The sequence below is a fragment of the Lactuca virosa genome, chromosome 8 (genome assembly GCF_052849685.1).
Source record: "Lactuca virosa cultivar CGN04683 chromosome 8, Lactuca_virosa_CGN04683_v6, whole genome shotgun sequence".
Lineage (NCBI taxonomy): Eukaryota > Viridiplantae > Streptophyta > Magnoliopsida > Asterales > Asteraceae > Lactuca > Lactuca virosa.
The window spans coordinates 335,505,530-335,532,234 of record NC_136433.1 but is presented as its reverse complement, the minus strand read 5'-3'; the positions used below and the strand labels follow the sequence as shown (position 1 = coordinate 335,532,234).

General features: G+C 39.1%; 1 protein-coding gene across 1 annotated transcript; it reads left to right on the top strand.

The window, feature by feature from the left end:
- The first annotated feature begins 23,428 nt into the window (after window positions 1-23,428).
- Window positions 23,429-24,726, top strand: LOC145129087 (uncharacterized). The gene has a single exon (XM_079063839.1). It carries the CDS (start codon window positions 23,828-23,830, stop codon window positions 24,566-24,568), a length of 741 nt encoding a protein of 246 aa, XP_078919965.1. The 5' UTR covers window positions 23,429-23,827; the 3' UTR covers window positions 24,569-24,726.
- Window positions 24,727-26,705: the final 1,979 nt, after the last annotated feature.

The window sequence follows — 26,705 nt, the reverse complement described above, 5'->3', positions numbered from 1 at the left end:
AAAAGTTAATTGGACCCATTGAGCTCATCTCAAATTTAGTTTCCATCAACTTTCGGAACTCAGCTGTTAGGCTGGGATTAGTAGATTCGAAGATGATGTCATCAACATAAATTTGTACGATCATCAAGTGGTCACCCTCTTTCATACCAGGCTCTTGGGGCTTGCTTTAAACCATAAACTGCTTAGTCAAGAATGTAATAGTGGTTGGGATATTTTTCATTTATAAACCCAGGCGGTTGCTCCACATAAACGGTCTCTTCTAATTCGTCATTTAAGAATGCACACTTCACATCCATTTGAAAAACTTCAAAGTTTTTGTGTGCTGCATGTGCCAAGAAGATGCGAACGGATTCCAATCTTGCAACAGGTGCGAAAGTCTCTTCGTAGTCAATCCCTTCTTCCTAGAAATAACATTTGACCACCAGTCTAGCTTTGTTTCTGATCACATTTCCTTCTTTATCCATTTTATTCCTAAACACCCATTTTAAACCAACAACCGATGCATCAGGAGGAGTTGGAATTAATCTCCAAACTTTGTTTCGCTCAAACTCATGGAGTTCATATTGCATTGCTTGCACCCAATCGGAGTGATCGAGAGCAATGTTGTAGGTTTGGGGTTCAATCTTGGATACGAACGAATTAAACATACAGAATATTACTTTGGAGAATAATGCAGTTTGTTTCGCTTTTAGTTGAGAACGGGTAAGGACATCTGCAGAGGATTCACCAAGAACTTGAGCTTTTGGGTGATCTTTTGTCCATTTGGTCATAGGAGGGTAATTTGGATCTAAGGATGGATTCAGCTCAGCATTGACTTCCTCAAAATCAGATTGAACAGATTTAGCGTCTGAGTCGTCATTCGCTTCATTATTCTCCCCCTCGAATGAGGCAAACTCGTTGACTTCAGGAATCGAATCATCACCTGCGAATCGAGTTTCATGGGTCAAAGTGTGTGGGGATTTATCTCCAACAAAAGGAGACTCAGTAGAAATGGGTGATGTGAAACCCTCCCCCTGGAATTGAGTGTTAGACCCAGAATTCTCCCCTGGAAATGTGTGCTCGTGTCTTGAGGGTCATTCGTAGTAGAAGGCTTTTGAGGCAAGTCTTTCGCATCATCATCGATAATCTTCTTAATTTCGTCGACTTTATTATCCAATGCTTTCGCTTCCGATGAGATAGCTTTCGCAGGTTCATCGAAGAGTAACATGAATTCTTCATAAAGGTTGGACACAGGAATAATAGTTAGACTTGGTTTAGGAAAGATTTCTTAGTTTTGACTTTTGGTCGACTGAATTTGCTTTAAGTGCCTGTCGTCAAACGTAACATAGTAGGTTTCTTCCATTTTCTTTGAGCGTTTGTTGAGAACCCTGTATGCCTTTGATGTTAGTGAATATCCCCAAAATATACCTTCGTCAGCTTTCACATCGAACTTGTTCCGTTGTTCTTTGGAGTTGAAAATGAAACATCTGGAACCAAAAACATGGAAAAACTTAACGTTAGGTTTGCGATTATTTATAATTTCATAAGGAGTAATTGAGAATCGCTTATTCAGGATGGATCGATTTTGGGTAAAACAAGTGGTAGCTATCGCATCAGCCCAGAAATAGAATGGTAGACATGCGAACGATAACATGGCTCGAGCAGCTTCACACAAGGAACGGTTGCGTCTTTCAACTACGCCGTTCTGTTGTGGAGTGTAGGGAGCAGAGAAATTGTGTGTGACTCCCTTTTCAGCAAGGAATTCTTCTGTGACATCCCCAAATTCACGGCCAGAAAAGACCGATTTGTTTATGCTTTGTTCTACAAAATCAGAGTAATCTTTTGATTAAAAGTGTTGCGGAATTTGTACCCAGAAAACATGATAAATTATTTATCAATGCATTTCCGAAGAAATGCATTTTTATTCATTTTAAAACATTTGGGATGTCCTGGTCAATACAGACACATAAGCATAAACAGAACTTACATTTATTTTCACTAATGATTTACATCTCCTTTAATCTCTCAGTGAAATATGTCTTCGTATCGATACCTGTGATACAAAGAAAAATGAGTGGGTCAGGCTTGGGAGCCTGGTGAGCATATAGGGTTTTCGACCCACAATAATATAATGATTATATTCAATCATCAATAATTAAGTCATTTAATCAATCCAAATTACCCATCCCCATTATCTCCTTTATTTCTTAAGGATTTACCCTAAGATTCAACTATCCTTTATTCATTTATTCCTAAGGATTGACCTAAGGAATTGACACAAAGTCCACCACTGCCCAGGTCCTCAAGTTACAACCGGTAAACACTTAGTTCAACATACTTAACGAACACCTAGTTCTAACACTCCTAGTGAACACTTAATTCAAAACATCTGCTGAATACTTAGTTCTAAAACACTTAGTGAACACACTCAGTTCAACAACATCAAGTGAACACATCTAGTTCAAAAGTACTTAATGAACACAATCCTCTAATGAGCACATAGTTCAAAAACACCTGATAAACACATAGTTCAAAACATCTATTAAACACTCAGTTCGAAAATACCTGATGAACACATAAGTTCAAACTTCTAGTGAACACTTAGTTCAAATATACCTGATGAACACATAAGTTCAAACACCAAGTGAACACATAGAGTTCAAAAATACTTGACGAACACATAGAGTTCAAAATCACCAAGTGAACACATAGAGTTCAAAAATACCTAATGAACACGTTGAGTTCAAAAACACTTATTATTTCGTCTCACATCAACTATTTCATCTACCCATGTTCTACCCAACATATTTGTAGATGCAAACACATATACGGTTTAAATCTTTTAAAACCTGCATAAAACATTAATTCAACATCCATCTCAAGTAAACAAACAATGTATAAACACATAGCACATAGTTCATAGCAAATACTTCTTATCTATGTGTTAGAAGAAAGTAACTACACACTCACTTGATAATACGATGATCGGACAGCACTACGGCTCTTCAAGTACTATTCGTTGATGAAACCGGGATATCTTCACACACCGGACTTCTCGCGGGCAGAGCTTCAGCTCGGAAACTCTTTTCTTCTCAGGATCTTCGGAGCTTCGGGACTCACTTCGGGTCTCGGGATGATACCGGGGCTTCGGGGGTTAAAATAGGGCTTAGAGAGGGTATCGGGAGTGGGAGAGATGACAAGGAGCAACCAAAATCGGCTGACCCTTGATTTCTATTTATAGTGTGAATTTTCTGGGTTCACGTCGTGAGTTTCAAGTGCTCACGTCGTGGGGCTTGATCATCACTGCATGCGTCATCACAAGTGGGGTCTGACAGAGTCCAGGTGACGTTTTCTGAGTTCACATCGTGAACACAATGTTCACGTCATGAGTTCTGACACAGGATCATATTTCGTGCCCCGAACTTCAGAAATTCATATCTTTCGCATATGAGCTCCGTTTTCGACGTTCTTTATATGCACGCGTAGGTGAGATTATGCTCTACAACTCTCGTTTAGACTCCGTAGGCTAATTTTGAATTTATTTTTATTATATTATTTTTAGTAGGCCGGGACAGGAAAACTCCGTTAGAAATCCATAACTTCTTCGTCTGACGTCCGTTTTCGTCTGTCTTTTTACCGTTGGACTACTATCGATGAGATCTTCAATTCTCATTTAGAAAGTTTCGGCTATAAACCACTCGATCTCAAATTCGAGTATTCGGGCTGCATACTGCTAAGTCGAAACTTCGAAAAATCATAACTTCCTCATACGAAGTCAGATTTAGACGTTCTTTTTATGCACGCTCTGGTTTTAACGAGCTCTACGACTTTCGTTTAGATCTCTAAGGCTAGATATTGCTCTATCGTAAATTCATATTTTACGTCATTCAGCGTCGTGCCGGTTCTGTCACGAAACTTCGACAGGTCATAACTTCTTCGTTATAACTCGGATTTCGGCATTCTTTATATATTCGGAAACCTTGTAACATATACTACAACTTAGTTAAGATTAATCCTTCTAAATAATCTTCCATCAAAAAGTCATATTTGATGCTTATCGTCTCTAAATTGACTAGCCCGGATCTACGGGCGTTACATCTTCAAACGCTTGGTTTTTTAATTCAAGCTCATTGTCACTGCGAACATTGCGACCCAGCTTTCGCAGTTGAACTTCAATCTGCTTGATAAAATCCTTGAGCTTTGGAGTTGCATCAGATTTCTGTCTAAGGAAGAACACCCAAGTGAAACTAGAAAAATCATCAACAATTACTAGCATATACTTACTACCACCAACGCTTTCAATAGCAGAAGGACCGCAAAGGTTGATGTGTAGAAGTTCCAAAGGTTCGATAACTTTCGTGTTCACGATAGTTGGATGGATTTTTCTACTTTGCTTTCCCATCTCACAAGCGGCACACAAATGATCCTTGTCGAATTTCAATAGAGGAAGTCCTCGCACATGATCACCAAGAACGAGCTTGTTGATGTCTTTAAGGTTTAAATGCGAAAGACGCCTATGCCATAACCAGCTTTCGTCTGAGTGAACTTTTGTGAGCAGGCATATGGCAGGCTTTCCTCGTATCGGGTTCAGATTCAGTGGAAACATTTCACCCTTTCGTTCTGATTTTAGAAGAACGTTTTTGGTTTTCTTTTCAATAATTTCTGAACCTTCGTCATCAAAGGACACTTTTAATCCTATTCCCACGACCAACTGCGAGACACTGATAAGGTTGTGCTGCAAGCCTTCAACATAAGCCACCTTACGAATGGAAAATTCCCCCATTTGTTATCATGCCATAACCTTTTATTCTGCCAAATGAATTATTTCCGTATTTCACATTGCCGCCATCCTTGAGAGACCTGAACTCTCGCAGCTCCTCCTTCCTTCCTGTCATGTGATGAGAACAGCCACTGTCGATGTACCATTCAGTGACGTACTGTTCGTCACAAATAACCTGCAACAATTAAGCAGATTTAGGAACCCAAAGTTTCTTGGGTCCTTGTAAGCCTTTCACACAACTAGGAAAAGTAATATCAAGATTAACCATACATGTTCGTTTTATGAGAGTGGTTTCATCTTTTCGTTTGATGGTGAAAACTTTGATTTTGTTATCCCTTGAGTTAGTTTCTTTGGAATCAAAGGTTTTATTCTTGTTATTGATTTGATTTTTGACGGGCTTCTTTTCAGCTTCTTTGGGATTCGCGTTAGTTTTCTTAGTTTGAGCTTTTGGTTCTGAAAACAGCTTTCCCTTGCCTTTGATATTAGTATTTATTGACTTCTTGGATTTAGAGAAACAAGACTTTGGTTTCTCCATTTGTTGCTTTGCGAAGACGGATTGTGGAGTCCCTTTTTGCTGAGAGTCCCTTGGACTATGACAACAGCAGTGCACACACTGATTGTAGTTTACTTGCAAATGAGCTTTCGCATTAGGATTCTTCCTTCTTTTGTGGCGAACATAATATGAGTTTTGGGATTGCCAAAATTGCTTTCTTTCACTGAGATTTCTTCTATATCTGTCATTTCTTTGTTGTTTTTCATCAGCAAGTTGCTTTGACGACTTATGGATGTTCACCTTAGGATTCGCTTTTCTCATTTCATGTTCGCTTTTCTTCACGGAGTTGGGTTCGCTGCGAACCTCCTTGGTACCACTAGGACTACCTTTTTCAAACGCTGAGCGATTATTTAAAGGTTCAGCCACATATCTTCCTCTGACTTTCCAGGAAGTTCTTTCAGATAAACCAACAGTTTCGTCAGCATTATCTATGGGAGCTGACCAGAAGAATTCATCACATCCGTCTTTGTTGTCTTCGTCGACAATGGTTTTCAGCTCGATGGTTTGAGTTTTTGTTACCCCATTGACTTTAAAAACTTGATTTGACGTTACTTGAACCTTTGGGAAAACAGTTGCTTTTTCTTTCAAGATTTCAGGTTTGTTTTGAACAACTCTTGCGAATTCAATAGAATTTTCAGAAATAAGAGGTTTCGCAGGTTTAGATTCATTTTTAACAAACTCTAAACAGTCAACCTCATCCTCTATAGAAATTACACTCATATCACTATCCTCATCAAATTCAGAAGTACTATCAACATTTATTTTTCTTTCTGAACTTAATTTGGCATTCAATGAATTAAATTTATGCACAGTATCAGATTTGATCTACTTTTTGTCACTCTCATCCAAAATTTGTTTCAACATGTTTTTGTGGTCTTTGGACTTAATGTAATTTTCAATGCGTTCAAGACCGACTTTGTATGCATCAGAAGTTTCTTCAGACGAAACGATAGATTTGCATTTCTAACAATCTGCGTCTATTTCGTCTTCCTTTAATTCGAGAAATGGCAAGATCATTTTATGGATTTTCTTATCGATTTCACAATCAAGGTTCAGTTGAGTGATATTAAAATAAAGCCTTTTTGCAATTAAACAAAAGATGTTTCGTTGTTTCAAAAGCATTAAATTGTCTCTCTGTAAATAAATAGATTCATCCCTAGACTTAGATAAATCTGACTCAACCTTCTGGATCCACATACGTCTCTCCTCACTTTTGGATGTTGCCCTGCTCAATTGATCGGTTAGGTTAGAGTTTGATAGCCACGTTTTCTTTAAACTATTGTTTATACATGAAAAGGTGAATTTTAGATCATTAAATTCTGTTTCGTATCTAGATGTAGGAATATTAAGTGATTCAAGAATGGAATTTACCTTATTGATCAGCTGTTCGCATTCGTTGATCTGTTCTGGAATAGTCTTTGTCGCAAAACAACTATCTTTCCTCCTTCCACTCTCACTTACATTCTCCTGCATCTGCGATCCACCTTCAGACACCATCAAGCACCTTCCTGAGTACTGCGAATTCTGTTGTTTCACAGTGAACGCCCTTCCATGTGTGGGCTTGCGTACCTCTTCATCTTCTGAGTCTGTTGACCAGACTTCCACTCCTCTGAACTCTCCTTAAGCCATGTTTTCCTGTACAACAAAAGCAGGCATAGAATTATCATTAGATTTCTTCTTCTTAATCTCTTCCAGCTTTCGTTTGTGATAGGCCTCCTATCCTCTTCTTCATTCTTCTCATTTGTCCTTCGCAACATGCACTCCTTAGCCAGATGGTTTTTACCATGACAATAATTTCAATCGTATCCGGAGTCTCCAACTAACTTTTTCTCCTTCTTCTCTTCCTCTTTCTGAGAACCACTTTTGTTTTCTTCTTTCACTTTCTCTGAGCTGTAGCTTCCCTGCCAGTTTCGATTTTTGCTTGAGGGAAACTTTTTCCTAGAAAATCGCTTAGGGTTGGACACCATTAATGCATAGCCTTCGTTTGAGAGCTCGTACTCAAAATGATCTGAATCAGATCCGTCATCAGCAACAGTCTTGTCTTTTGCAACTAAGGCTAGAGACCCCATCCCATATATCACCTTTGCTTCTTTCATTATCTCATTCTCTCGCGCCTTCAAGATTCCCACAAGCTTCGCAAGAGTATAGTTCTTGAACTGTTTGTGTGCTTTAACAGTTGACACCACTGCTTGCCACTCTAATCGAAGTCCGTTCATGAACGTGACCTTTTTCTCAATCAGTTCACGTCCAATCCCATGCTTTATCATTTTACTGAGAATATGATTGTATCGATTGAAAGTAGTGCTTAGAGTTTCTTCAGGCTTTTGGAGGAATTCGCCAAACTCAGATAACAAGAGGGTTTGAGTCGAGTGTTCTAGATCTGCGTCTGTAGAATAGAGTTCTCTCAACCTATCCCATATATCCTTCGTTGTATCATACGAACTTACAAGACGAAAAGTATCTGCTTGAAATGCGAATCTGATGATCCTCATTCCTTTAATGTTGCTCATGAGTTTGTCTTTTTCATCTTGAGGCACGTCCTTTACATCAAGAAGCAGTTGGTTGTATTCTCTCTGGGTTTTGATTTTTCTTTTGATTTCTATATGAACAAATGGACCTAGAGTGATTTCTTCCCAGATCAGATACCCATTGTCTTCTGAACCCAAAACATAATCTTCAAAGTGCATTGCCCAAACTTCATATTCTTGAGGAAAGAGAATTGGAATCCTTGTGGTTGATCCGATGCTGCTTGAGATATTCAAGGAGTTGATATTTGAGTCTTCGTTCTGCATGGTGAATGATCTTTTAATACCTGCAACTAATCAGACTGTAAACTCCTATTAGGTTAATACTGAGATCACAGAGTAACGTCAATAAATCAGTGACGGCTCTAAGCAGATCCAATATTTGCGGAAACCCTAATAATTTCTTCAAACAGAAGAGATGCGTATTAAGAACACAGTCTCCTGCTCTGATACCAATTGATAGGAATAAATCCTTAGAGATCGAATAGATTAAAGCAGGTAAAGAACACGATATGATCAAACTGGTGCTGAATGATTAACTCTCACACCTCAGAAGAACTCGATGAAGAATTGCTTCTGTAGAGGCGTTAATTAGGGTTACAAAGATAATTATGAAAGTTACTTAACATACATAGCATGCATGCACCTTATATACTATAACCCTAGCATTAAACACAAGTGGACAGGCCCAACTCGTTTATACAAAATGGACTAAATAACACAGGCCCAATGACGCAACACTAATATCTTCAACAATATGCTTATGAAAATTGCATGCTAGATTAGGGCTAAGGATCTAGGAGGATGCCTTATGTGCCTGTTATATGTGTATGAGCTTTGAATCGCATGCTAGTACAGATTCCTGATATATGGACATAATTGCTTGATTATGTTTCTGGTTAGATTTTTCTGTTGGTCTGAATGCTGCTTGCTTTGTGCTTGGTGGGACTTTGAGTGATGAGAGTTAACTACTAGGTGAATACGTTAAGTCACATGTGACCAGGGTTGAATAATCTCAGAGTATTGGATTTGACCATATTGTGCAGCTCTCGTATGAGTCTAACCGTTGTAGGGATGAGTCCTTTACTCAAAGGATTATCGAAGCCTCGTTACATGTGATGGTATTCACGTAGTGGTTAATTGGCATTATGAAGAGTTCTTCAGCAGCTGAGGACTGGGTTGGGTTATAGATTTCCCTAGGGTAAGGATAGGATGAGATTAGTGTTGGGAGCAATAGTAGTAGTGCAATGGACTTCGTGGAGTCAAGGCAATCTTTGAGGAAAGTACGGATAGATGTGGAAGGTAGTAGGGGCCCATACTACTGAAAGCAGAGGATCTGTACTCGAATCAAGGAAGGCTGAGATAAAGCCAGGAAACTTGTAGTATGCGTATGTGATCCCTCGGTAGTAATGAGTATTCTGATGGTTATTATGTTGCATGGCAGAATGGTGACGCTACATGGTAGACCAGTTGGCGATTCAGGCGCCGGTGAGGGATCAGGCTCGGGCTCAGGAGCCGAGCAGCTCCGGGAGCAGATGAGAGAGTTTATTTCAGCAGATATTACGCGCAGTATTTTAGACCATTCTCCTTTGATCTTCAGTACGGTCAAGGAGGGCATACTAGAGATTTTGGATGAGAAGCTGGGAGCTTTCTGTACTGAGATGATAGCCGTGATGGGGGCGCGTACCCTGACATTCCGAGAGCTCAGAGCTTGTGGAGCTCCAAATTACCATGGGGCTCGGGACCCCATTGCTAGCAGCAGGTGGTTGGCTGATGTTGCCAACACTTTCCGTACGAGCCGATGTCCCGAGGGGGATAAGGTCCGACTTGCCTCTTGTCTTCTGAAGGACAGAGCACGGGATTGGTGGGAGGAGGTTGGACATGCCATTAGGGATGACGCCGCTTTGGACGCGATGACATGGAGTGATTTCTCGGCTAGGTTCAAGGCCGAGTTTGCACCAGTGATTGAGGTGCAGAAGTTAGCGCGGGAGTTTCAGGACCTCCGGCAGATGACTGAGACTGTGGCGAAGATTATGAAGTTCAGGGAGAGGGTTCTTCTTGTTCCGCGGTATGTTGCGGACGAGGAGATGAAGAAGGACCGATATCACGAGATGCTGAGGGATGAGATCAGGCAGTTTGTGAGCAGATCTAGCTGCAAGACGCTGGAGGATATGATTGCTCGAGCCAGGGAGAGGGAGATCGACCTAGAGCACCTCAGGAAGAGGAAGTCGTATGAGATTCAGGTAGCCACAGGTTCAGGCAAGAGACCCAAGGGGTCAGACTAGAGATCGAGGGATTATCAGAGCCGCAACCGATGTGGAAAGTGTGGCAGGACGCACGAGGGTGCGTGCAGGAGTGGTAGTGGTGGTGATTCTGGCTGCTTCAAGTGCGGCCGGACTGGTCATTTTAGCAGAGATTGTACAGCTACCACCACCTAGGGATCAGACCTGATCTGCTTCCATTGCAGTCAGCGGGGCCACAAGAAGGCCCAGTATCCGAGTTTGGTTACCACGGGACAGGTGATAGCACCTGCCCCTGCGACTTTGAGGATCACCGACAGCCGTCAGGGCCGGGCAGAGGCACCCACGGTGAGGATCAGGGCTTTCAAGCTGACCACAGAGGAGGCACGAGCAGCTTCCGATGTTGCAGGTGCGTATCTTTTGCTTTCCTATCAGCTTTTATTTATGATTTTATTGTTATGGTACTGCATCGATATTGAGTTATATGTCATTTGCATACCTTGAATTCTAGAACAGTAGTTAGAGGTCTTTCCCTTTTAGAGAAGGTTATCAGGATACAGTAATTGTAGCAAGCGTGACTAGAACTCGGGATATGTGTCGCTAGTTTTTCAAGAGAGGTATTGATTGGTATTGGTCAGTTAGATCACTAGCAGTGGTGAGCATCGGACTGCGAGCGGATCGATCGTTGGACAGTAAGAAGGATGGGGAATCCTTTCCAAGGCTGTGAGATGTAAGGAGTTAGTTGAATCGAAGTGGGGGAGAACCATCCAAGTATTCAGGAGCAGAAGTAAGTGTGAGTCGGGATAAGTTCGCATCCTGTTGGGTAGGGAAGCAGCCCGAGTAACCATTTGGATAGAGTAGTGCAGGAATTGGAAGTTTGGGAAACTTCCCGACGTAGGTTCTGTGTATTCACGACAGTAGATAGCTGGTTTGGGAAACCAAGTTGGAGAATTTCCGGCAGGACGTGGGTGTAGACAGGATGTAAGACTACGGGATGGTCGTAGCATCCACCAGCAGTTAGACGGTGAGAAAAGGGTTGTAAGTTTACGGGATAGTTGTAGCATTCATTGCCAGCCTAGTTAACGGAGTGTGGGCGAGGGCCCGTATCTCCTAGTTAGCGGAGTGTGGACGAGGCCCGTATCTCCTAGTCAGCATGATAAGAGTCAGGAAAGGATAGCAAGTTGATATTCGAGGAGGAGTGGGCTGCATAGCCCTAGAAAGGTGAGACCTGTGGGAGAGGTCGCTCCGAGATATAGTTTGGGTGGGACCCGTGGGCGAGGCCCATGTACTTATAGCAGCGCAGGTGGGACCTGGTAGAGACCGTAGGGTCAAGGTAGGGGATCGAGGATCCCAGGACTTATAGAGCCAGAGTGACAAGGCAGATAGAGCAGGTTTAGATAGCCGAAGTTTCTTCAGAAGTCGCTGGGAGCGACTGAGAGATTGAGCTTGGGTTTAGTAACCGGTGGGAGTCCGGTAGGCCAGATGATGACAGACCAGTTGAGAGCCGGGTGGTCCCGGTTCATCCGAAAAGCGGATAAGAGACAGCAGGATCTTCGGACAGGTAGTGATGAGAAAATTCTGGAGTGGAGCAGCTAGTTGACCGAGAGGTGCTAAGTCACTCACATCTGGATTAAATAATCTCATAGTAAAGGGTTTGACTATGTTGCTCAGCTCTCGTATGAGTCTAACCGTTGTAGGGATGAATCTTCTACTTGAAGGATTATCTGATTTTCACACTGAGTTGAGTGTTCAGCATCTGGACATAGTACGTGGAAGCATTCAGTGGGTGACAGCAAAGGGACCAGCACTGGAGTGGCCGGAGATTAGTTACAGCGAAAGATCTGTCCTTCGTAGAGACAAGAAAGGTTGTCGCTTATGTACAGTTACCTTGGGAAGACCATCGATTGCGCAGGGTAATGGTTGGACCTCAGGAGATCAAGTGTAGCGGTCCTTTTGGGTATCGGACTGAGCAGACAAGGTTAAGCATTGTATAATAATGGTTTTGAGCATTCAGTCTAGCTTGGAGTGGCTACTGTGACCCATGAGAATTACCAGATATAAGTATTCGCAGGAGACTTCGAGGACGAAGTCTAAGTGGGGGAGAGTTGTAACGCCCCGTTTCGAATCGTTTCCATTTCGGGGTGGTGATCAAGGATTGGTTATTATTTGAGTTAGAACCATTTAAGAGTTGAGTTTGGGCGCATTTGGAGGTGGATGATGTAGTTTGAATGATCCAATTGTTCGGTTTGTGTTTTGGAGCCCACAGGTATCGGTAAAGGCGTTGGTTCGGGCCATTTATGGATTTTGGATTTAATTTCGGTTGGCTTTCAGGCTAAATAAATTTGATAGATGCGTAGGGATTCTCGTTAGCTTTCCATGGATATAAAGAACGTCAAAATCGGAGTTATAACGAAGAAGTTATGGTCATTTGAAGTTAGAAGGGTTTGGGCCAAACCGGGTACGCGGGGTGTACGAGATATGTACGCATGGCGTACTTGGGTGTTATGGATGCGAATGCATATGGGAATGACCTGCGTTCCCCAAGGGAACACGTTGCGTTTGTCTGGGCAGACTAAACCCTAATTTCCAGGTCTTGGACCCTATTTAAACACCTTAACTCACCTCCAACCCTTATTTCCTTCAGCCTCCATCCTATCTAACCCTAAGAACGAAACCCTAAGCCTTTTGCATGCATTTTGAGCTTACCTTGAGCATTTTGGTGTTATTTGGGTGATTTGAAGAAGAAGGTGTTTAGAGAAGAAGGAAGAGATTGAAGAGAGCTTGTAAATCCAGAGGTTTTACATCATTTCCAGCCTATTGAAGGTATAAAGTTCTCATCTTGGTGCTCTTACTGTTGGATTAGTGTCTAAGTCCATAACTATTTTGGTATGTACTTGACCCGATTATGAGCATGGTCCTTTTGGGTTGCCTTCACCATAGCAATATGTAGGATGAATTAAGGAGAGAAAGGTTTAATTATGATTTATTAATATATTATAAGAATAATATATTAAAGGAGAAATCATATAGTTTAATTACTATTAGTCAAGAATTAATTAAGAATTAATTTTGTGGCTAAAAGAGATTAATTAAACTTAGGGGACTGGATTTGTAATTATAAGATAATTACGATAGGGCTATGGATCACCTAATAATATATAGGTTGGACAAATTCTATTGGAAGCCCATTAGAAATCGTTCAAGGGATATGTTAAAGGAGTCAATGGGCTGCTTAGGGCCTAAGCAGCCAGATTAAGGTTTCCTAGTTGTAAACCCTAATAGCCTACATGTATATAAAGGACCCTTAAGCCCCAAAAACGTGAACAAGTGTTCCTCTAGGGTTTCCAGCCGTTTTTGGTGCATCCACTCTCCTCCCTCTTCATCCAATTTTCTTAGTGGTGTTTGTGACTCCATTAGAGGTGCAACACTTGAGGCACTAAGCTTTCTGAAGCCAATCAAAGCAAGGATTGATTGTTATTGCTATATAACAATCAAAGGTAATTACTAAACCCTTATTTCAGTTCTTAGTTGATAGATCTAGGGTTTGTAAGTCTTGGATTCATTTCATGTACAATAGAGAAACCTAGATCCAAGCATTAGGGTTTGTATGAGCACATAAGATTGTTCTTATGCTTAAAACCCATCAGTGGTATCAGTGCCTTGATTGGTTTCTGTTGTATGTGATGCAATTGTCGAATTCCTGCTGAAAAACGATTTTCTTGCCTCTGCCCGAACCAACTCGGCGAGTCAGTATCTGGACTCGGCGAGTTGGCCCTACTCGGCGAGTTCAGATTGCTACTCGGCGAGTTTGGGACTCAGACAGAGGATATCTCGGGATTTCTTGCTGTTTTGGTGAAGAATAATTGCCTTATATGTTTTTAACTGATAAAATTTGAATTTTATTGTTATTGAAAGATTATCCTTGCCAAAACACAAGATAATTACCAATTGATTAGATAATAAATTCCTTATATGATTAAAATTGATTATTTGTATTATTTGGGTAACTTATCTTGCAAGAAATTGAATTAGGTCAAATATAGATAATCACTAAATTAATTGTTTGATTTATATTATTTGTTATTTGATCCCTAGTAAGTTTGAATAGTTTCAAAATACTCCCTTTAGGTTTTATAGTTTAAATTTGAACTTAAAAGTTTTGTTTTTGAAATTTAAATAGTTAAACCCTAATGTTTTGAAATGTTTCAAAACTTGCCCTCAAGTTTTGGAATTTAAAATTTTGATTAATAGTTTCATTATGTAATATTTAAATTCTAAAACTCTAGTATTTTGAAAAGTTCAAATTACACCCTCATGGTTTTGTTAAGTTAATTAAAAGAGAAAGTTAATAAAACCACCTAGTATTTTAAAAGTGTAAAATACACCCTATACTATATATATGTAACATTAAAAGTCTAATATTATATATATGAGTAAAGAGTCAGTCTTACCGTTAGTAGGCCTCATTCACGAAGCTGGTCTATAAGGGGTGTTTAAGGAAATTGCCTATAAAATGGCGATTGAATGGGTATCCACTCTTACCCACCGCACTCTTGACTAGTGGAGGGTCGTTAGCCGAACGGATAGGATGACGAAACCTTCCATTATAAGTATAATGAAGTACAAAGTAACTAAATGCTTTTACAAATTCCCAATCTTAGTTACTTTAGGGCAAAATGTGAATTTGTATGCTAATCCATTGAATTACACTTCGTACCCTTGTCAAACGTTAGTGGAGCGTGTGTGGCTAACCGGCACATTGATTAGGTGATAGTAGCAATTGGGTGCACCACGTGATTCGTATGGTTATTCACACCTTGTTTGTGATCCTCGGCATCCCAGTCACAAATAGAAGGGCATAATCGGGATTAAACATGCCATTGAAAAGTTCAATGAATCTCAAAAGATCTAGGAGTTTCAATTCATTTAAAACTTAAATTTCTTTTTCGGTTCTCATGGTGGGAATTGGTAAATCGTCATTTACCTACCTTCAAATATTCTGCAACTAGATTACGGCATCCCTCTTCTAGGTTGTAGAGTATTGTGTTGGATCCTAGCCTTGATGTTTCATTTGGGTGTTACATCAAGGATTCTTATCAACTAACTGAATTTTCTCCCGTTTTGAAGATGTCTAAATCTTACAATGGTCTTCCCAAGTCCCTTGGAACAAGATTTCCAAATGAAGATGACGTTCCACGATACGATCAAGGAAATGAGAGTCATGCTTCACTTCCTCCACCTCCTCCAATTATTCTCCCTAACCTACAAGTTCAAAGGCTTGAAAAGTTCAAGCTCACTCAAGCCCTATTGGCAAGTAAACACGAAGATGGGAAACCTGTGTGTGCACACATCTTAGAGATGAAGTCACACATTGATAGGTTAAGGATGATGGGTGTCGATATCTCAGAAATGTTGGCTGTTGACTGGGTTCTTTAGTTACTTCCGGAATCATATAGTGAGTTCGTTAGAGAGTACTATATGATGGACCATGACGTGACCCTCATTGATTTGACCTATTTGCTTATAGCTGTTGAATCAGAAATGATTTGGCGTGCTGATCGAGCAAATTTGTCTGGCAAATCAAACTCCCAAACTTCAATGGACATTGAAAATGGTGACATTGGAAATCCAGAAAAGGTAAATTCTAAGATAGTTCCTTGTGCCATTCCAAAAGAGTCCATCTGCTTCTACTGCCAAGAGAAGGGGCATTGGAGACAAAGCTGCCCTGTTTACCTGAGAGATCTAAGAGATGGGAGAGTCAAGACGTATGGCTCTACTTCAGGTAAAATCCAATAACTAACTCTATAAGTTCCTATTCTTTGATTTTCAATACATGATGTGATAAGATTACATTTTGATATTTTGTAGGATCGAAGAAAAGAGAGGAAGCTTAAGGGAAGAAGTAAGCTGAATCTGATCGTGAAGAAATGGATTTCGATCGCATTGCTTGAAGATCGGATTTTTGAGCTACTACTTTAAAGTTAGAATAGATTGCTTAGAATTTGAAATAGCATAGTTTTCATTTGAATTGCATTGTAAGGACAAGTTTTTCCGCAATAAAATAAATTTTGATTTCGTCCTATTTATTTATCCTTGCAATGGCATATGTGAAAATGGATGTTTATGTATTTCTAATTTTAGCAATGTTGAATTGGATGTGATTCTTGATTATGTAATTTGTGAAATGTCGAGGATTTGCCAAATAAAGGAAGATTCTCATCACCCAAGTTTCAATTGGACAGAAACTTGGAATCATACAACTTGGTTGCGTGATGAATGAGAAACTTCATATTTTGGAAATTAGACTAATTCTTTGGCAAAGTGTCAAGAGAAGGACCAGGAGATCGAGTACACTAGGTTGTGCGTTGATCAAGTCCACCACAAGAGTGATAAAGATATTCGTCATGATTTACTAAAGTTTAGTAAATATGATTATACTTATAAGATTAAGTATAATTATGAGTTGATTGAAAGAGTTTCAATCAATAGCAGAACGAGTAAGAAGAATCAAGTAGGCAGAAGGATAAAAGTTTCTCTATTCTAAGAAGAAGGGAGAGTACCTTTTATTGTGTTTTATGATAAGTCTTAATGATTAAGAACCATATCTCAATTGATGCTCTAAGTGAGTCTTAGTGCAATTGCATGTCTAAGAAGAGGAATCGAGAATTGTAGAAATGGTTAAATCAAGAAGTCAATCATACTTCGTTCGAATATCAAGTCTTAGAGTCAAGATTCTGACATGAGTGACAAGTCTTAAGTAGGTTTATAACACTCGATAAATGTGGAATTTGGAAAAGTTTTCTTATTCTTGCACATTTGAAATTGGTAAGTTGTGATGTCTTGGATAAGACAAAGACCAACCAAGACCAATTGTGTGAAGTGTTAAACTTGACAAAAGGCTACACTAACTCTTGAATATTTGTTTGTCAAGAAATGTTTCTTGACAAGAGAATCTTATATGTCAAGGAGTCAGTGGGAGTCTTAATGGTCTTGAAAAGTTTCAAGAACAAATCAAGAGTAAACCTAGTTGATCATCACTAGCACACGACTTGAGGTTTAAAGCCTATCGTGGATGACATACTCTTTTTCTATGCCATTCCAATTGAGTTAATTATGCGTGTGAGTTCTATGAGTTCTCATTTGAATGCATAAAGACAAAGCACCTTGATCAATGGAAAGTACATTGATATGAAAGGGTGAGTTGCTTGAAGACATGGTGGGCATTCATGTTACCATGAGGCAAGAAATCAAGATTGAACAAGTTCAGTCCATATGGTTTTGGATTTGTCGCAAACTTTCGTTTTGACAAATTCACATGGATAGGAACACATACATCATAAAATCTAAGTGTCATAAGGTTTTCCTCCTTCATGAAAATGATTGTGAGGAAATGCTTTCACTAAGAGAGATTTTAAGAAGATAGCGATTGTGAAAATTGTATTCTCAAATTCGATTATGATTACGGCATCCCTTTTCATAGTTCGAATTGTGAGATTTGGCAATTGATCTAAACATTTGGGACTTAGTAACATAAATTCTGAATTGTTTAGACATACATGTGAGCTATCTAAGGCAAAGGTGTATGAGCTTAAAAAGCTTAGATAAAGGCTTATCAAAGCATTAGGTATTAGAAATATGAACTTAAGGAATTCAATAAGCATTGTTTTCTAGAAGTTCAATTATTTTCTGAATACATGTCAAAGCTAGTGATCATAAGTGTTATGTTGGTAAGAAAATAATCATCATGTTAGTGGAAGCATGATTATTATGGTAAGTATTGCAAGTTAGTAATATTAATTATAGAAAACAAAGATTCACTTTGCAAAGTTGCAAGGGTTGAAAAGTTGTTTTGCTATAATTAAGGGAGAGAATATTATACTTCGTTTCAAAATTCTAAAGCTTAGATCAAGAAACGTTAATAAATATGGTCAAGGATACATAGTGCATTCTCAAAATTCGATTATGATTACGGCATCCCTCTTCATAGTTCGAATTGTAGGAACAGGGCACATAAAATATTATGGCAGAAGGCTGATAAAGTATCACGTCTTTATGTGAGACATTATGCATCGTGTCCAATACGCTTCGGGTATAGGATCGATTGCATATGCTATAATATTTGACCATTCTAAAATTTTCCAAATGCCTAGGGCATTAAGAGGGAAAAAGGACTAGAACTGGTTTTGACTAAAATAATTAAACAACTATCAAAGGACGATCTGAGGTTCACTGAGGATTTGTCGCTTGTGAGTAGTTGGAAGTATAGTACTGGATGGACTATATTGACATTATTATGAATAGATAAGATTCTATTAAGAATGAGTTGTCATATGGCAAATATGGAAATGTTTCCATTAATGTGAGTTGGATATTAAGAAATATGTCTAGATTAGAAACTTTTATGCGAGAAGGATGTTCAAAGGAATGTACTTTGAATGTGATACTTCACGTCTATGGAATTGTCTTGTAACAATTTCCGATAGAATACCTTGTAATTTCATTAGCCGGGTCTTGGTGACTTTTGTGCTATGACATTACGAAAGAATCATTGCATAAAATGTTAGAATCTGATATATTATAAAAGTGGCAAGAATTTGGTATTCTTATACTAATAATAAGGATTGGGGATTGTAAAATGAGTTTCATTGGAAAAGTTTTCAATTGATCTGTTTCACAAAGTATGGACCATAGGAAACCAAAGTGTGTATGCTTGGAGCATGGGACAATTGTGGTCATAATTCGAGTAATGAGTTGTTTTTCTGAAACAGTAAGCAGTGAATAATGAGTAATCAATATGGTGTTTAAATAAAAGTGTTTTTATTTACGCTCAAAAGTTTTGGGACCATATAGGATTAATATTATTATTGCGTTTCATTTTGCATGTTTTGACTTCCAGAATAACTAGGTTATTCGAACCTCCACGGTCGGTCATACGTTGGAAGTAAGTATGAAGGAAGACTGTCATGAATATGTCTGTAGATTATCTAAAGTGTTTAGACATAGCACAAGTTTGCTGCAGAGTTCATGAGTGCTTTGATAAGATTAAAGTATTGGATTAAACTCACGCTCACTTGAATCACTTCATGGTTTTATCACGGGTGATTGGTGAGACGATAACATTGTATATTCTTGAAACCGAGACGTGTGAGTTGTTATTTGCTGGTCGGTTGCACATTGATGATAAGTAAACGCACCAGTAACTTGGTGTTATAAAACTTATTGTTGTGTGTGATTCGATTAGTAGGTGCAAGCAAACATTTGAGTCAAAGTTTATCCATTCCTTTTACCCAAAGTGGGATAAAAGCGATATCTGTGGGCCCCTCGATGATTTAGTGATGACAAAGGAAAGTGCTCGGCCGGGCCAGGACTGATTTGATTTGTTCAATTAGTCAGTCGTCATAAATCGGAAATCGGGAAACGACATATAGACTGAGAGAATGGTTTCAATCCATGTCTCATGTCTATACGATATCTTGTAGAATGGAGGAATATATAATCCCTTATCTAAAGGACACGAGTATCTGATAAGATCAGAGTTGACAGCGGCTTTTGGAAGCTACGATTGCTGATCAGGTTCTGAAGTCATACACAGAATAGTTATTAGACTTATCCAAGTGGGAGACTGTTGGATTAGTGTCTAAGTCCATAACTATTTTGGTATGTACTTGACCCGATTATGAGCATGGTCCTTTTGGGTTGCCTTCACCATAACAATATGTAGGATGAATTAAGGAGAGAAAGGTTTAATTATGATTTATTAATATATTATAAGAATAATATATTAAAGGAGAAATCATATAGTTTAATTACTATTAGTCAAGAATTAATTAAGAATTAATTTTGTGGCTAAAAGAGATTAATTAAACTTAAGGGACTGGATTTGTAATTATAAGATAATTACGATTGGGCTATGGATCACCTAATAATATATAGGTTGGAAAAATTCTATTGGAAGCCCATTAGAAATCGTTCAAGGGATATGTTAAAGGAGTCCATGGGCTGCTTAGGGCCTAAGCAGCCAGATTAGGGTTTCCTAGTTGTAAACCCTAATAGCCTACATGTATATAAAGGACCCTTAAGCCCCAAAAACGTGAACAAGTGTTCCTCTAGGGTTTCCAGCCGTTTTTGGTGCATCCACTCTCCTCCCTCTTCATCCAAGTTGCTTAGTGGTGTTTGTGACTCCATTAGAGGTGCAACACTTGAGGCACTAAGCTTTCTGAAGCCAATCAAAGCAAGGATTGATTGTTATTGCTATATAACAATCAAAGGTAATTACTAAGCCCTTATTTCAGTTCTTATTTGATAGATCTAGGGTTTGTAAGTCTTGGATTCATTGCATGTACAATAGAGAAACCTAGATCCAAGCATTAGGGTTTGTATGAGCACATAGGATTGTTCTTATGCTTAAAACCCATCACTTACATCATAAATCTAGGTTCTCTTGGATATTGTCCCTTTTTGGTTTCAAGAATGGATTTTTATGGTTCAAATCTGTTTCTGGACTTAGGGTTGCCACCCATGAAGCTATTTGAGTTCCTTAGGCAGGAAAGTTGCCATCTTTAAGGTCCTAATTGGTTCATGCAAGAGTTGTGGCCATCCTTATGGAAGTTGATTGTTATTTCTTGAGATTGGGACTTATGGGTGCATGCAAAGTCATCAAGTCCGTGACTTTTTGATTTTAGAGATCTTAAATAGCTTGGATCTATGTTTGGATAGCATGGCTTAAGCATTAAGTGCTTAATGGCCAGTTGAATCTGGACACGAACGCGCTGCGTAGGGCTCGGGAACGCGTTGCGTTCCCGCTGAGACTCGCGACCAGGATTGCGAAGGAACGCCCTGCGTTCGTAAGTCAGTGGGCCTTTTTGGTCCATTTCCTTGGACTAGTTGATTATGGGTCTTAATGGACTATTATGTTGGACTGTTAATGGACTATATTATATGTTGGGCTTGAGGGAAGGCCTATTTGAGAAGTTAGGCCCAATTTATAAAATTGGGCTATAAGTGGGTCGTTAGTGGGCTTGGAAAGACTATATGGAATTAGGTCCTTCATGTGATGGATTTGGGCCTAAGTCATGAACCAAATTAGATCAGGGGTAAAATGGTCATTTTACCCTAAGGAGGATTAATGGTTTTTGGACTAAGTGTTATTTTGGTACTGATAGCTCGGGGAGTCGAAGGAGCAGCAGTTCGGGGAATTGCCAGTTAGCAGCCAGAGGATTATCTGTGGGATTTCAGCAGTGCGAGGTGAGTCTCCTCACTGTGTGCATGTGTCTACGGCCACAATGTCGGCCCATTATGTTTGTGTATAGTAGGAAGACCCGGGGTTAGCCCTAGGCATTTTTACGATATATTTTCCAGATTACGATTCGATGCCGGGCGAGGCCCGAGGTATGTTAGTATGCTAAAGGTCTTTGTGATTCTTGCATGTGTCGGTAGTATGTTTTCGGACTAGGGTCCGATGTTGGGGTAAGCCCGATGAATGTTATATGTTGCATAGTAGATTATACTTGATGTCTTTGTGATACATGTATGTGTCTGGTAGGGAGGTAAGTGTGGACGAGGTCCCGTATCTCACCACTAGCTGAGTACGGACGGGGTTCTATATCTCATTATTAGCAGAATAGGGGCGGGGCCCGAGATAGGAGAAAGGTGAGTGTGGGCGGGGGCCCGTATCTCACCATTAACAGGAGTATGGATGGGGTTCCATGACTCTTCAGTAGCAGGACAGGGGCGGAGCCCAAGATAGGCGAGGCCTTAGAACAGGAATGCAGTAGTGTATGTTTGCTTTATGTGCTAGTATGTTTATGTGATTAATGTATATGTATAGCGGGCGGCGCCCGGAGATAGGCGAGGCCTAAAAGAAACAGATATGTATACCGATCGGGGTTCGATGTCAGGCGGGGCCTGATGCCGGGCGGGGCCCGTTGCCGAAGCAAGTCTGATGTCGGGCAAGTCTCGATGCAGCGGGTGGGGGCCCAGTATGTGGTTATGTGTATGGTATATGGTAGGTTTGGGAACTCACTAAGCTTCGTGCTTACGGTTTTCAGTTTTGGTTTCAGGTACTTCCGGTAACGGATGGAAGAGCTCGGGATGATTGCATCGCACACACCATGATGTTTAGCCTGGGATCTTTTACTCTGATTTTTGATATGGAACTCTGATGACAATGTTTTGATGAAATGTTTTGATAACTTATGGTTTTATTAATGAATTAAAATGAAATTTTTTGTCTTGAATTTTGGGATGTTACAGAAACACTCCTCGTCTAGGTTGTTTTAAAATATCATTTGAAAATATTTTTAATTCAAAATCATCATTTTCATAGTTTTAGATTGCAGAAAAGTTCAATGGTCCCAAAAAGAAATTCTCAAAAGTTTAGTTATCAAAATGTGAGATATCAATAGTTAGGTATCGCAACATAGTTTAAGTACCACATAAGTTATGACCTTCTCAAAGTCATTGTTATCCTTCTAAGTCTCTGAAGCCTTAGAAAGGAAAGAAAAAAGGGTGGGGTCTTAGTGTATGTTTTTATTTTATTTTTATATATTTTAAGTAACTTATAGAAGGTATAATTATCATTTCACAAATTTTAACAGACAATATAATGAATGGTTAAAATGAAGGACCAAAACACAACAAAACATGCCCATAAGGACATATTGTGCAAAATTGGAACTTTAGGGACTCAAACCCCGATTTTTAGACAAATATAGGGACCAATTTACAGTTTACTCGAGAATATGATGTAACACACAAATTTGAATTTTTGTCACTCAAATTCTATTCATAGAAGTTAGATGATTCAAAAAAAATCAATCACGTTTAAACTGGTTAAACATAGCGGTGCAAACGAGTCAAGCTACTCGTGAGCTACTCGAGATTGACTTGTTAAAAGTTCAATTCGAAATCAATTTTAAACGAGCCCGAGGCAAGCTCGAGCTTAATATTGGGCTTGTTTATTAAACAAGCTCGGGTTTAAGCTTGTGTTACTAACCCCAATTAAACTCCCAAACCTAAACAAGCTTACATATATATAATATAATATTTTGAATTTTATTTTTATATATTAAAATAAATAAATATTTAATAAATACTATTTTAAAGAATTATGGTATACCCTATGCGAGCCGAGCCTAACCCAAACATGGCCTGTATTATTTAAACGGAGCCGATTTCGAACTTCGGTCCCATAAGACTCGATATGAGCCTGTATTACGCATGTCAAATATCACATATTGATAAAAACAGTTATACTTTTATATATATATATATATATATATATATATATATATATATATATATATATATATATATATATATATATAAGTTTATAAAACGAGGAAGCAAGTGATAATTATGCTTAACCAACCATCTCTCTTCCACCATATATCATCATGCATGCTTTCTTGTTTTATCGCCCATTTGTCCATTCTTTTCTTTACTAATCTCTCTCTCTCTCTCTCTCTCTCTCTCTCTCTCTCTCGCACACACACACAGTTGCCATGAACACCTTCCAACATTTGTAAAGAGAGACAACAGAAAGGGATTTAGAGAGAGGTGAAACCACAGGAAAAAAACAGTTTTCAGAAAGAAAAAGAGTGTTTGATGGTACGAGAAGTGGAACATTGCTAGAAGTCTTTCTCAGTAGAAATATTTTAAAGGGTCGATCAAGAGAGAGAAGCAAATATTTCTAGAGAGAAAGAGAGATTGATGATGATGAAATCATGCAAATAATATTGCAGTTGCAGACATGAAAGAAGCAATCAACCCACCAAAATCATCAACACCCAAAGCTTTCTTTCTCTCTCTAATTCTCCTCTCTCTCTTCTACCTCATCTTTCTCTCTCTACAATCCAAACACCCCAACGGATCCGGCCACCATACAATCACCATCAACGGCCTCAAGATCCGACCCGGATACACCTCTTACGACACCTACATCCACCACCAGCTTCACAAAACCACCAACCCAAAGCTCCGAAAAATATGGACTTCCAGGGATTGGGACCGAAAGATTCGGGTTTTCACCCGTTTTTTTAGCCAATTAAAACAAGAAAAACTGCTCACAAATTCATCAAAGGCTCTTTGTGTTGGAGCTCGGGTCGGGCAAGAGGTGGAGGCTTTGAAACGGGTCGGAGTTAATGATTCAATCGGGTTGGATCTTGTACCCTACCCGCCTTTTGTGATCAAGGGTGATTTTCATCATCAACCGTTCGATGATAAGACTTTTGACTTTGAATTTTCGAATGTGTTTGACCATGCACTTTATCCGGATAAATTCGTTGGAGAGATTGAACGGACGTTGAAGCCTGGTGGAATCTGTGTGTTACACGTGGCAATTTCTAGACGGTCGGATAACTATTCGGCTAATGATTTGTATAGCATTGAACCGTTGAAGAAGTTGTTTAACGGGTCGGATCTTGTTCGGTCTAGAAAAGTTGACGGTTTCGGATTGGATACTGAGGTGGTGTTTAGGAAAAGAAAAGGATAATTTATTGAGTGATACATAAATACTAATAGAAGATCTAAAACACATTATTAGGCTGTTTTGAACACGTTTTAGTCGTATGAGTTCATTATGTTTCTTGTTTTGCTATTCGTATATTTGTTAAATGAATGATCATCGTCACAAACTATTTCTTGTTTGCTTCTTTATATATATTTTAGTAATTTGATCTTTCCAGTTAACTTTAGAGCTATTCAAAATATTGTGCATTATAACATATATATGAACTCTAGGTTAAAACTCTACTGATCACAACCCCCTGTTGTCGCCCTCCACCTTCGGTGACCTTTCTTTAAAAGTTGTCGGAGGTGCCTTCATTATGTTTCATATTATTTACTTTCTTCTCTTCTCCTTCTAAATGATAAAACAGCCGCCGACACCAAACAGAGCTTATTCATCGGCTTCTTCCTACTGCCTCGTCCTCGGATGGCCCTGCCTCCGAACCTTCTATCTCCTCCTCGGGTGGCTACTTCTTCGTCAGATCTCTTTTCCGAGTCAATCTATGATCGGTAATCGTCTCTCTCTATTAACATTGTAGTTGTCGTTCTCGCGGGCTCCGTCCACCGCAGCTCGAGCCTTCTTTCTTTCTTGCTACCTTTCTCCAGATTCCTCTGCCGCCAGTTCCATAATCGCCATTTCCGCCGCTCTTCTTTTCTTTTACAACATAACCGCCTCTGGATGCCGCTTTTTCGCTCTTCTTCTCCGACAAGGAGTAATTGTTAGCCGCCATCGTTAGAGTTCTGATTCCGTTGTCGTTGTATTCATCTAGTTTTTATGTTTCTTCTTTTGTTTATTTTTCTAGTTTAATCGTCTCCTCCCGATCAAACTGTAGGGAGATGTTAGTGATTAAGGTTTAGTCTCAAGTCCTTTAGTAATTAGGGTTTGCGTATTCACTATATATTATGTAATTGTCTTTTGAATGATCAATAAAGCAATCTATTAGCTCACAACATCTAGTATTAAAAATTCCTATTTCAATAGATGGTAAAACAGAATCGAATAAATTTACTAAAATGTTAAAAAGAACTCGACTTATATGGTGTTAGATTTATGGACTAACAATTATTTATTTATTTTGTTTGGAAAGTTTGGAGGGTGATTGATTAATTATGGACAATCAATTATAATAATGTGTGCTCCGTTTTGTAGAAGCACAATTCCTTAAAATATATTTTAACATAGTACCTCCCAAGTAACAATTATTGATCACATATTGATGGCACTATTGCTAAGCCAAATCTATTATGTTTTTTGTAACGGTTGCATTGGGAAGAAGCCAATATAAAGAGTTGGAATCTGTTAAAAGATGTTATGCTACTGAAAGAGTTACAAATGCGAGTTTCACATGGAAATGATAATCCTCACTTCGTGGTGATGCGGTGCTATAAGAATTCATAGAGCTTTGTTCGACTCTCAATAATATCAGACTCACACCAGTCCCCCTAGGGTTTAAGTTAATATTAACTCGGATGATATATACACAGTTAACACGTTGAGAAGACGTATTGACTCCATGGGAACACCTTACAATGGTCTGATTGGTCAAAATTATCCCACTCAAGGTCAGATGCTTTGTATGGCGTGCAGTGCAAAGAAAGATACCACTTGCAACTAAACTTGCGAGGAGAGGTATAACAGTGCAATCTAACTTATGCCTTCTTTGTGGAGATGAACAAGAAATAGATGATCATTTGTTAAATGCAAAGTGGTGGAAGAGACACATGATTGGATTTTCAAATTGTGTGAATTACCAAAACGACAGTTTCTTAACTTTGCTGCCTCTTGGGGCAACTGCCCTATGAAAAGGTCGATAGTCACTTTGATATTCTACTGTACGTTGTGGTACATCTGTAAGGCAAGGAATAACAAGACGTTTAAAAAGGTAAACACCACTCTAGCAAAAATCGTAGGTGACATTATCTCTCAATCATTTTCGTGGCTTAAACACAGGAGTTCTAAATCAAGTGGTAGATAGATTGAGTGGAGCATCTCACCTTTTATTCTCTATTAATTTCTCCATTATAAGTGACTATGTACTCTTGTCCAAGTTTCCTTAGCCACTTGCTAAACGTGCGGCATTTTTATATATAATATTTGTCGTTTCCAAAAAAAATACAAACTT